Genomic DNA, 13477 nt, shown 5'->3' with positions numbered 1-13477 from the left:
ACATCGACAAATTCATGATGTCAGGCTATCCCTTAGGGTAGGATAAATTTAGCAGACTTGTCCATTCAATCGTTTGCAATAAAAATCACACATTTTTGCTGAACAGATTTAAACCAAGTTAAACATGATTAGACTTCCATTGTCTCCAATATGGCAAATGAAATGTTACACAGGTCAGCTCTTTTAATGAAATCTTAAAAATATCTTCTGCAAAAAAGAAACAATTCAGATTTATCGTAAAATAACCTTCATGTCGAAGAGTGGAGTATCCATTTGTACTCTTTCTCATGTGGTTTTATAGATTTTACATAATATTCATGCATTCCAAGTGTAGCTTCAAACTTTTATTTACATAGCTACTACAATTTATAATAAATGAAGAAATTTTTAAAAATCATTTACAATTCAGAAAATTTGAATTATATTTTGAATATACAGTATTTGCCACACAAAAAAAATCATTAGCTAAAGAAATGAGCTATCATGGAATTTCTATGTATCATAGAAATTGTTCTCAATTACCTACATAACATCATTATCTTATTAATAAAACTCTCAATTATATTTTTTTTAATTGAACCAAAATGAAATATCAAAGTTCCAAGGAAAGAGTGGCTATCCCAAAACAAAGAGATTTAAATAAGTAAATCAAAGAGCAACTACACAATTTTGTTTTAATCAAAGCATTAGTATTGGTACATAATCCACAATTACAACAAACAATCCTTTGGAATAGCAAACATGGTGATTAAGATAAATATTTATACTTTTAGATATTTAACTTCACTAAATGTTTTGAAAAACATTTAAACATCATTATTTTAAACTTTTTTTTCTTTAAAAGTTTACTCAGCATTTGATAGTTGCTTGTGAGAGGAAAAAAAAGTATCCAAAACTAGAGTACCTGGACCACACAAAAGTTGAAATTCAAACAGCAAAAGGACCCATATAAATTTTCCACCATTCTTTCTTCACTTTTCTGGACCACTTTCAAAGATTCTCCACCTCTCTATATGGATTGTAATATTCTTGCTTGGTTCCATTCCTGTTCATGAAATTATACCCTGAGGATAACCTGCAATCTTTCTTTCTATTCCTCCATTGTGAACTCTAGAGTTTCAAGGCTCTCTTCTTAGCTTTTTTTTTTAAATTTCTCATCTCTATTCTCCTCCTTGGTGATTACATTCAAAAAACAGTTTGCCAGTGATATTTTCTGATCACCTTCTTTAAATTGTGAAACTGTGTTCAACATTCTAATAATGTATAAGCAGAATTTTTCTTCAACTGAATCATGCTAATTTTGGAGATTTCTTCCCAATTACGCATTTCCTAATCACCAACTCCATTTATGACATTCATTCCACTCCTCAAACATCTTATTTTTCCCTCCGATCAAAAATCTCTCACCTGTTTTGACTTTCTGATTTAATCTTAGAACAATTTCTGCAATTGCATGAATAGCTCACAAATATTTGTCACTGATTTAAAAAAAGGAAAACTGCTGAAGCCAAGTGGAAGTGGAATTCTAATTTCAGTCAGTCTCCTGAAGTTTGTTTTGCAGAGATCTATGCTGCATTCTACCTATGAATGCAAAAGAAATGTGTGTGGCCCTTTAAATTCAGCTCGAGTCTTGAGTGTTCGAAAAAAAAAGTTTTTGGTAAAATGAATGACTCCAGTTCTATTAATATCAATGCTGTGGAAAATAATTTGAGTGTTGAACTACTGCTGATTAAATACCCTGGATATTGAAGAACAAATATAAGCCAATATAAACTATTAAACCATTGTTAATAACTAGTATTTTTGGAGATATTAGACAAAAGACTTTTAAGCCATTCACAGAGGCTGTGTCACTTAAGAATAAATAACTCAATGTAACTTGATCAATCAGCTAATCAGCTAATAATTAATAACTGTTGAAATCACATCAAATCACCCAAGACCTGTACTTTTGAGCAATGTATATATACAAACCAGTGAATCTCTCTGTCCATAGAAAACAAGGCAGAGCACAGAGAGAGAAAATACAGTCGATTTGGAAAGAAATAGATCAAAAGGAAAATATTATCAACAAAAAGGATTCACACATATTGGAGTCAGAAGAAATTAAAAAGTAAACCAAAATAAATATTTAAATGTAAAAAAAAGCCAAATGCTCTACAAAATTGTACATACTAAATAATTCCTATAGGTACTGTGAGAAGAATAGAAAAGTATGTATTTCCATAGATTTAAAATGCAGGATTGCAAGCTTGAAAATGAAGCGTTGTACATGTATCAAAAAAATGGATCAAACATTAGGTGAAGATTTATTGCAAGTAGTTTCATCTAATGCAAGAAAGATGAATTGATTTTGGTTAAATTAGATATAACTGACAATTCATTGGTAGGGAAGATGCATTATTTTCCAATTGTTATCCTCCCATGGTTTAAGTGATTTGTGCTCTATTGTATTTTACGGAAAGAACAGAGGAACTTTCAATGATTTAGATTATATGTATTAATCATTACCCAGTGCCTGTGAACTATATATCTAAACTGAAGAAGAATTTTGACATCTAATTCTGTGACAAGACTTTGGTGCTAGATACCCTACTCATACCCATAATCGCAAATCCATTTAGTGATGCAGTTGAACAATTTTCTGTTTTAATTCTGCGAGGCTTAAAGTGACACATCATTCCTGCAGCCAAATAAAACAGGTTATGGCTTAAAATGTAAAGAAAAAAAAGGAGGCTAAATTAAAGCAATTTTTCCTTACTGTACTATTGTTTCTCCATGACTCAACAAGCTACATAATTAAAATATTCCAAATAAAATTTGATACATCAGAGCAATGGAATTAAAGAATAATTGTGAAAGCTTTCATGACAATTAGTATCTTGTCTGATTTTCATTGATTTCATGTGAAATTTCTGGTAAAAATATTGTAATTAATCAAAGTCTTGATATGTATCCTACAGCTTAAGAGCCTTTCCCAATATATTTTCCAATCAAGAAACAAAAATGCACGTGGTTTCAGAATGCCTTGGATGCATACCAAAACAAAAAGAATAACATTTCAATAATATAAATTAAAAATAAATAATTGTTTTTCAACTCAATATACCTTTGTATTTTACTCATATTGGACAATGACAAAAAGGCTACTTTTAGAAAAAAACTAATATCAGATTATGTATTAGTGAAATAAAAACTCATAGTTCTTTCAACCTTATTCTTTTGCTCTTAATTTCAATAGAATTTGCATCAATAGCCAAAAGTATTACACAATTTATCTGGGGGGGTAACATACTGACATAGTTCAATCACACCATACCAGCTAGCTATCTTTTCTCACATAGCACTGATCACAAGCAGCCAGTTGTTTTCCTCTTAAAAATTAAAAATAGATCATCAATGACCAAAATGATAAGTGCAGCACTGCCACATGCTTTAAAGCTCAACACTTATTCAGATTTTGGAGAAATAATGTGTAATTTTTTCCCCTTCTTCATGCCCTTTGCTGGTAACACCATGGGTACGTCATATGTCATAAATACCACAAAAACTAATCCATCAGTTGTAATGACTCCTATAAAACACCACTGTGAGATTGCAATAAGACTGAAAAATAGGCTACAAATCCCAGCTATGTTCAGGTTTGCAATGAAGCGAGACAGAAAGGAGGTGGGATAGGGATCAAATGATAGATGACCACCTGAACCATGACCAGAAAGGGCAGAGGTTACAGGCCAAGGTCTTTATAAGAACACCACCACCTAACTTCAATAAGGTACTAATCTAAACTATCACAACAGCCACGTAGGGAAAATAGATGCTTACGTTTGTGGAAAGTGTCCTGGGTCCCTTTCTGCCATTTTTGTTTCCCATTCCAGATAGTTGAGAGAGTCTTGCTTGAAAACCTATCAAATAAGTAGTTTAAGACATACTGATACAACATTTTTGAATGCCTTTTATTTTTAAAAAGGGCATGGTGTGCACCAAAAATGTTTATTCAGGAAAAAAGATAATTGATTAGTATAATTATTATTTTTTAAGTCAATAATGATGATTTGATAGAAGGTAGTTTTTTAGAAAACTTTTTGACATCTACACATATTTTGATCATGAAATCAAATGTGAAGAGTATTCAAGTTACTGTATTCAATATGTAGTTGAAATAGAAAATTTGGGATTACTTTTGTTAACAGTTTTATGAGAAAAATATAGATTTTGATTAATATTTGAAAATGCATTAAAAGCCTCAATTTACTCTGCCTCTTTCCAAGGGGAGCCTGTGTTTTAATCTTCAGGTATCCCATTTGAAGATCAACAGATTTTAGGCAAAGTCATCCAAATGTCAAACTGGTTTCTGCCTCACCTCACTACTTTAGTTATTGCCTAGAGAGCATAAGCCATAGCTCAGTTGGTATATTACAGCAAAAAGATTTTGAATTCAAGCCATTCCAGAGACACAAAATCTGAGGTTGGCATTCCAAAGTGGTACCTACTTATACAGTTGACTTCCTCTTAAAGGGATAAATGACACTGCTATTATTTTTCCTTAACCAACACCTCCAAAAATAACTTACTGATCACTGTTATATAATTGGCAAATAATATTCAACAAAAATAAATGGGACCTGGTGCACTTCATAGGAAGAGTAAAGAGGCCACTTCTTATCTATAAGCAATGAGTGAGGGCAGGATTGGTCAGCAAAGGAACTTGAGAGCATAAATACAACTAAGCAAGGTTGTGTTGAAAATTAAATAAAATCCTGCAAGACAGAATGGAAATGAAGGAAGTTATGCTAAATCTGTATTGAGCCTCGGTTGGATCACACTTTCGAATGCTTGTAAACAGATTAGAAAAACAATACAGATGTACTCGTGAATATAGAGAGTACGGATTCAACTGGTCCGCAAAAGTGCAAAGATTTCATAAAAAGATGACTTGTAAGAGTACAGGTGGTGGAAATCTTTAAAATTTGAGAATGCAGGGAAAAAAAATGTCACTTATGGGGAAGAGCTTAAGTCCAGACTATCAATATGGGATGGACAATATAGTAGCAAGGGAGTTCAGGAGAAAATGCTTCATGTGAGAATATGGCTACTGTGAATGGTGGCTGAAGCAAATAGAGAAGGCTACATAATCATATGACAGAGAATGAAGAAGAGATCTATGCTATTGGTTTTAAGCATAAAAAGAAAAGAGTAGGAGTGGGGTACCGAATGTCAGAAGAATTAGTTGATCAAACTGGCATGTTTCTTTCCTGAATATTCTATATGTAATCTTTTATTTGTTCAGTAAAATCTTCGGGAATGTAGAAAAACAACTAATTACAAAATACCAAATGGTATGCATCAGGATTTATAAAGTACAAAAACAATGTAATTTTGATACACAAAGTGCATAAAAGTAATAAAAATTAGATCTATATTTATGTTGGTAACATGCTTCTCAACAGATTTAACACAATTAACTAATCACTGAGGAAGGTGAGAAAAAAAGCAAAAATTCATCTTATTCCTGTCTGCCAACTATTTGTTTTAAAATTTTGCGTCCTCCTGATACCAACAAGCTGATTTAAATTATTTCTTTTTTTTAAGGAGGAATTATACATTCAGCAAAGCCTTAAAAAAGCCAAAAGGCTGATGATGGCAATTACAGTTCAGATTTGAGATTCTCAGATCATTCTTGTAAATCAAAAACGTGAAATATCCTCACCAATCTACCTGGAAGTAAATGGATACAAACCTCTCTGGGCTGCTCGTGACATGAGAGGGAATGTGCCTGTCAAGATTCCCTCAAATACTGGATCTGGCAGTTCCCTTTCCAGGTCTAGGACATCTTCATTCTCCCACCAGGGCATGATCCCTGCAATACCACAAGCACCAGCACGTTCCTCCTCCAAGAACCAGTCACTTTGTTCATCATCACCTTTATAAAAAAACATAAAACAAGTTACAATAAAAGAACTGTACCAATAGATAAATAATATAATTTGACCATGAATGGAGTATATCTGTGAAGCACCCCATCCTTCAGCCTAAACATTTACTCCTTCACTGTTATGACCACAGTGTGTACCAACTAAAAAATGCACAGTAATTACTTAAACAGCACCCCCTAATCCTGTCACCTCCATTATTAAGGAAGATAAAGGCAGGTGAAGCATGGTAACTCCATGAAGGTTTCTCTGTGACACATACCATTCTGACTTGAAAATATATTGTCATTTAATCATTGTCACCAAATGTAAATGGCTACAACTTCTTGCATCACACCACCATGAAAGTTCCTTCATTACAAGAACTGCAGCAGTTTCGGGCAACACAATGTAATTTCCTCAATGCCAATTAATGATGGGTAATTTACTATGGAACACTACACACAGATAGAGGCCCTTCATCCCATGAATCACAACATCCACAACAAATGATTTTTCCACTTAGTCCCATCGACCTTCACCAGGACCTTAGCCTCTATGCCCCTCCCATCCAGTTACCCATCCAAATTTTTCATAAATGTTGAAATTGAACCTGCATTGACCACTTCCGCTGGCAGATCATTCCATGCTCTAATCACCCAATGAGTGAAATTTCTCCTAATGTTCCCCCGAAACATTTTCCTTTCACCCTTAACCCGTGTCCTTTTGTTCTTGTCTCACCCAACATCAGCAGAAAATGCCCAATTACATTTACTCCAACTACACCTCTCATGATTTTATGCAGAATATCTCTACCAAACCTTCCCCAATTCTCCAACATTCTGTGGGGAATAAAGTTGGAACATATTTAACCTTTACAAATAAGTCAGCTCAAGTCCCAGAAACACCCTTGTAAATTTTATCTGCATTCCTTCAATCTTATTGATATCTTTTCTGCAGTAAGGTGACCAAAACTGCACAATACTCCAAATTTGGCCTCCAATGTCTTGTACAACTTCACCATAATAGCCCAACTCTTCTATTCAATGCTTTGATTATGAGGCACAGTGTGCCGAGAGCCCTCTCTACAACCTAATCTATCTATAACACCACTTTACAGGAATTATATATATATATATATATATATATATATATACACACACACACACATATATATATATATATATATACATATATACATATACACATATACATATATATATATATACACATATATACATATACATATATACATATACATATATACATATACATATATACATATACACATATATACATATATATATTTCAAGTTCCCTCTATTCTACTGCACTTTGCAGTGCCCCACTATTTACCATGCAAGTCCTACCCTGGTTTGTCCTTCCAAAATGTAACACCTCACAATCGTCGGCATTAAATTCCATCTGCCATTTTGCAGCCCATTTTCCAGCTGGTCCAGATTCTGCTGCAAGCTTTGAAGACCTTCCTCGTTGTCCACTGCACCCCCAATCTTCATGCCATCTGCAAAATTGCTGAAGCAATTTACCACATTATCATCCAGATTGCTGACATAAATTACAAGCAACAATGGACCCAGCACCAATTTCTGAGGCACACAAGTCATAGGTCCCAGTCAAGAGAAGTAATTTTCTGCTACCACTCTCTGGATTCTCCAGCAAAGCCCATGTCTAATCCAGTTTACTACCTCACCCTGGATGCCATGCAACTGAACCTTCCTGACTAACTTCCCATGCAAGACCTCGTCAAAGACCTCACGCAAGTCCATAAAGATCACATCTACTGCCTTTCCTTCATGAACCTCCTCGAAAAATTCTACAAGAATGGTTAGACGTGACCTACCGTACACAAAACCATGCTGACTATCCCTTAGCAGTTCCCATCTATCCAAATACCTGTATTTCAGTCTCTTAAGATACTTTCCAATAACATCCACTATTGACGTCAGTCTCTCCAGCTGATCACTACCCAGATTATTCTTAGAGTCTTTATTGAACAATAGAACAACATTAACTTTCTTCCAGCATCTCATTAGTGACTAAAGAGGATTAAAATATCTTTGCTAAGGTGCTAAGGCCTCTGCAATGTCTGCATGAGTTTCCTTTAAGGTCCAAGGGTATACCTTGTCATGCCCTTGGAATTTATCCACCTTTATTTGCATCATGACATCCAACACCTCCTCCTCTAGCTCCTTTTACACAGAGCTTGAAAGCCAGGTTTAATCTAGCCATTGAGCGCAGTATGAAAGCATTGCAAGGTTGATTGGGGAGGGTCTTTGATCCACCTAGGTAGGAAGTCTCAGTGGTGGAATGTATTTGACTCATGCAGCTGGCTTTTTTTTCGGTTCTGTGTAAACACGAAAGCCAGCTTCCTAAAATGGGTCATGTTTACAGGAATACTGCGGCCTTTGCAGTTTAAAAAAGTTTCTGAAATCTGGGTTGACTCACTATATAGACTCAGTGTTTGTCTCGCAAGTAAATACTAATGCAAAAAATCCATTTAAGATCTCCCCCATCTCTTCTGTTACATGCATACGTGACCATTCTGATCTTAAATAGGACCAATTTTGTCCCTTCTGTCCTTTTGGTCTTCATACATCTGCATTTTTTATAGCCATCCTGATTTCCTGCTCAAGTGTTTTCAAAATTCTTTTAGTATTATGTAATAAAACAGATGTTCTATTACATGAAATGGCCTTTAGTCTGTCCGGAATTACCAAGTGTCCTAAAGAGTCATAGAAAAAGAGAGTCCCTTTAGAATAGCTGAATGCCGTAGATTTGCCTCCAATTTCCTATAGCCTCTGCACCCACACAGACTTCAGTCCAAAACATTGCCAACATGAGCTCCAGATCCAAACCTCCATCACAATCTGGAATCCTTCAGCATCCTATCACCTCCTGGATCTGATACCTGCTATCCTTCAGCCAGACTCAAGCATTCCACAGCCTGGCGTGATTCCTTTGACCACAGTTACCAGCAGCTCGCAACATGGGGAAGCCTCACTCTCACTCTACAAGGTATTATTAAGACACACCTGGAGGACTGTGTGGAGTTTTAAGATTATTTGAAGTTATACTTGCACTGTATGAAATTCAGAGAATCTCACTAATTTTATATTTACATATCAAAAATGCAGGAACAGAAGAATGTCTTTTACCCTGCCCTGCTATTCAATTAGATTATTGTTGATCTACATATCAATGAAATTGACATGCTTTTATTCCACACTCTTTTACCTATTCCAATACATATCAACCAATTTTCTATGTTTCAGATATATGGAAAAGGCAGATATACAATGGAAAGAGATAAAAATCAAAACAAAATTTGCTTTGAATTAGGTTATTGATTTTTTCTTTGAATCTTAAAAGAAATGTATTATTGAGTTAAAAAAAACCAGTGATCAAAACTTAATGTTGTATTCAGAAAAAAACAAGAACAAATGTCTTGATTAAAACATCAACCAAGCAAGGTTATGGTTTCAGGTCTAATTGGACTGAAGAGTAAAGCTGTTATTGACTTTGATAATAATAACCACTTTCATTTTATATAGTCTGAAAATTTTGTTCACAGACATTTTCAACCTTTCATTGTGGCAGTGAGAGGTTCTCACCAGCGTCAAGAAGAGTAGCATGGGCTGCCTCAATGACTACCACCCAGTAGCACTAACATCTACTGTGATTAAATACTTTGAGATGCTGGTCATGGCTAGAATTAACATGTATCTAAGTAAATATCTGGACCTACTACACAATCATTCCACGGCAGATACAATATTGCTGGCTCTCCATTCTGCTCTGGATCACTTTGAAAAGAGCAATTGATACATATGGCTGCTCTTCATAGACCACAGCTCAGCCTTCAATGCCATTATTCCCTCAGTGCCAGTCAAGAAGCTACAAACTTTAGGCCTCTGCAACTGGATCTCATTGGAAGACCACAGCCATTGCTCTACTCATTATACACCCAGGCACAATTCCAATGTCATCTACAAGTCTGCTGAGGACACCACAGTTGTTGGCAGAATCAAAAACACCAATGAAGAAGCATATGGGAGAGAGATAGATCAGCTCGTTGAATGGTGTAACAACAACAACCTTCTGCTCCATGCCAGCAAAACCAAAGAAATGACTGTGGACTTCATGAGGAAGTCAGGGGAACATGACCAAGTCCTCATTGAGGGCTCAGTAGTAGAGCGGGCCAAGAACTTCAAATTCTGGGTGTCAATATCTCCAAGGATCTATCTTGGAGCCTCCTCATTGCTACAATCAAAAATAAGGTTCGACAGCGGCTATACTTTGTGAGGTGTCTGAAGAGATTTAGTATGTCACCAAAGACTCTCGTAAACTTATTCAGGTGTACCATGGAGAGCATTCTGGCTGGTTGCACACTGCCCGATATGAACACGCCAACTCTCAGGACAAGAATAAACTCCAGAGGGTTGTTAACTCAGCCTGCAACATCACAGACACCAGACTTCATCGAGGATATCTACATGAGGCGGTCTTAAAAAAAAAAGCATTCCTCCTAAATCGTTTCCATCCTCAACATTCATTGGAGCGCTTTCATCCCTAACGTCGAAGTACTCGAGATGGCAGAGGTCGACAGCATCAAGTCCACACTGCTGAAGATCCAGCTGCGCTGGGTGGGTCACGTCTCCAGAATGGAGGACCATCGCCTTCCCAAGATCGTGTTATATGGCGAGCTCTCCACTGGCCACCGTGACAGAGGTGCACCAAAGAAAAGGTACAAGGACTGCCTAAAGAAATCTCTTGGTGCCTGCCACATTGACCACCGCCAGTGGGCTGATATCGCCTCAAACTGTGCATCTTGGCGCCTCACAGTTCGGCGGGCAGCAACCTCCTTTGAAGAAGACCGCAGAGCCCACCTCACTGACAAAAGGCAAAGGAGGAAAAACCCAACACCCAACCCCAACCAACCAATTTTCCCCTGCAACCGTGTCTGCCTGTCCCACATCGGACTTGTCAGCCACAAACGAGCCTGCAGCTGACGTGGACATTTACCCCCTCCATAAATCTTCGTCCGCGAAGCCAAGCCAAAGAAAGATTTTGGGAGCAGACCATTTTGCTCAGCCAACTTTGCTCCCTGCTGCGATTGCCACTTAATCACATTCCTCTTTTTCCCTGACTCACACGGTTATTAATTAATCATTTCTTCCATAATGTTTTAACCCCTAGATTCCAACACATAACAATAAAAGCATTTTAAAGCTGCATGTGTACTTAATATATACTGTGCAGCAATGTTACACTCTTCTGGTGATGCTGTTCAAACTAGGGTCGTCTTTGTTGAGACTGCAGTTTCTCGCTGTAACAACATGGTAGCATGGTGTTATTGAGTTTTATAGGATAGAAACTGATCCTTTGGCTCAATTGGTCCATGCCAGGAAAGTTGTTTACCTAAGCAAGGCCCATTTACCTGAATTTAGCCCATTTCTCTTTAAACCTTTGTACCTGGCAAAAAGTCTTTTAAACAGTGCAATTGTACCCACCTCTAATACTTCTGGCAAATCTTTCCACATGCATATTACCATTTGTGTGAAAGAGTTGCTCTCAAGTTTCCTTTAAATCATTTCCCTCACCTTAAATTTGTGCCCTGCATTTTTTGATTTCCCTACCATGAGAAAGAACTCTGGCTACTGACATTATCCATGCCTCTCGTGATTTTCTTAACTCCCAAAAGGTCACCCCTCAGCCTCCTACTCTCTGACAGAAAAGTCCCAGCCAATCCAGCCTCTCCTTCTAACTCAAGCCCACCAATCCCAGTAACATCCGAGTGATTTTTTTGTACATCCTTTCCAGCTAAATGGTATCTTGTTGAGATCTTGGGGACTAAAGCTCCTTTCAATTGGTATGCTTGCCTTCAGGGCATTGAGTAGAGGAGGAGGGATGTCATGTTACAACTGTACAAAGCATTAGTGAGACCACAATTGGAGGTTTGTGTACAGTTATAAGCCCTTTTCACACTTGCATCCCAGTAAATTGCCCGTTCTGTGTCCCGGGATAGGAATGGAGGTTTGGCCATTACTAGACCACTCCCAACTGGGACACTTGCAAGGGTTTATTCCCAGCATTTGGTCCGTTCTACCTTTAATAGGAAGTGCCTGCAATGCAATTGCTCATTTCAAACTTGCCTGATCTCAACGCCTGCCGTGGATTGTACTAGGGGTCGAGGCCAACAATCCCTGGTGTGAGATGATGTCACCTGATGCCGGCGTTGAGCAGATTTTGCTTTCACACTTGCTACTTTAAAGGCCGAATGGCGTTAGATTCTTGAGATCACTAGCAAGTGTGAAAGAGGCTAAATGATATATATGCCAGTACTTCCTTTATATTGATTTTTAAAAATTGTAGATTACTAGAAAGTTTGTTTAAAAATACTCTGCACTAGGAAATTAGATACAATGTTACAAAAGATAGGACAGCAATTTATTTTCTGCAGTGTAACTGTATGAAAAGTATCAATACCTTGCCTTCCTTCATCATTGGTAAACAAGCCACCATCACTGCTGCTGAGGCTGCTGGATTCACTGCAATAAGAAAAAGAATAGATCAAAAGAACAATTGATCTCTGAATCATTAAATTTTAAACAGACAAGGCTTTAGTCAGATGGAAGTTGAGTCTGACAGATCAGTGCAAAAGATGATTTTTTTTGTGTCAAACTGCAAATATAATTCCATTAACCACAGTGCATATTACTTTTGCCACATAAAACCTCAGGAATCTAATGGGACACTGGCAGAAAGCCAGACGGGGCTACAACTAGGTGCTGAGACAATTGATGCATTTCATCATTTGCCTCTATGAAATGTTTTTCTTTTCTTTTTTCCATGCAAGTTGGCTTGATCCAAGGGCATAGCTGCTCAATAGGATACAGCACATTGAAATTTCTCCAATATATTAAATAGGACTACCTCAAACATTTTAACACCTGGAAAAATCAAAAACTTACTTTGTTGAACTGTTCAAATGTAATAAAACATAATAGATGCTTGAAACATGACACTCAGGAATAAAAAAAATAGGGTGTTGATAAATAAGAGAAAGAAATGAAAAACAATTTCAGCTTAGTCTGGGACGACAAATGCTTATTAACATAGCTGGCATTGGAATATCTACTGAACGCACATATACACTTTCAGAAAGGCAATAATAAAGACACTCATAAGAGACTGTTGCACAGAGTTGAAGATCACAGAACGATGTAAAATTTCTAACCTAATTAGGCAAATGGCTGAGCAGAAAGAGAAAGTTGGGATATTGTGCAAATATTCTAATTAGAAAGACTCTAGTAATGTCCTGGGAGAATCGATGTTGGTACCTCAACTATTCATCATACTTATAATCCAATTTAATGATGAGGTAAAAAACGAAAAATCCAAATTTACCAACAATACTAAATTAGGTGGCATTACAAGCTGCGTAAATAGAAGAAATGAATTTCAGGGGGATGCAAATAAGCAAGATGAACTGGGCACATCTGTTCCAGATGTATTTCAAGACCAGTAATGATTACAGCACTCATT

General features: G+C 36.7%; 1 protein-coding gene across 6 annotated transcripts in view; it reads right to left on the bottom strand.

Moving 5' to 3' along the window:
* gpatch2 (G patch domain containing 2) overlaps window positions 1-13477 on the bottom strand; it is a 308872-nt gene that overhangs the window by 258787 nt on the left and 36608 nt on the right. For all 6 annotated transcript variants that reach the window (XM_069931270.1, XM_069931268.1, XM_069931272.1 and 3 more), the window contains 3 exons: window positions 12419-12480; window positions 5741-5923; window positions 3826-3905 (listed from right to left, as the gene is read on the bottom strand). In XM_069931270.1, the coding sequence (XP_069787371.1) occupies window positions 3826-3905; window positions 5741-5923; window positions 12419-12480 (325 nt within the window). The remainder of the gene's footprint in view (window positions 1-3825; window positions 3906-5740; window positions 5924-12418; window positions 12481-13477) is intronic.

The sequence above is a fragment of the Narcine bancroftii genome, chromosome 4, assembly GCF_036971445.1.
Source record: "Narcine bancroftii isolate sNarBan1 chromosome 4, sNarBan1.hap1, whole genome shotgun sequence".
Classification (NCBI taxonomy): domain Eukaryota; kingdom Metazoa; phylum Chordata; class Chondrichthyes; order Torpediniformes; family Narcinidae; genus Narcine; species Narcine bancroftii.
Note: the sequence above shows the minus strand (reverse complement) of the source record. Positions and strands in the feature narration are given on the sequence as shown.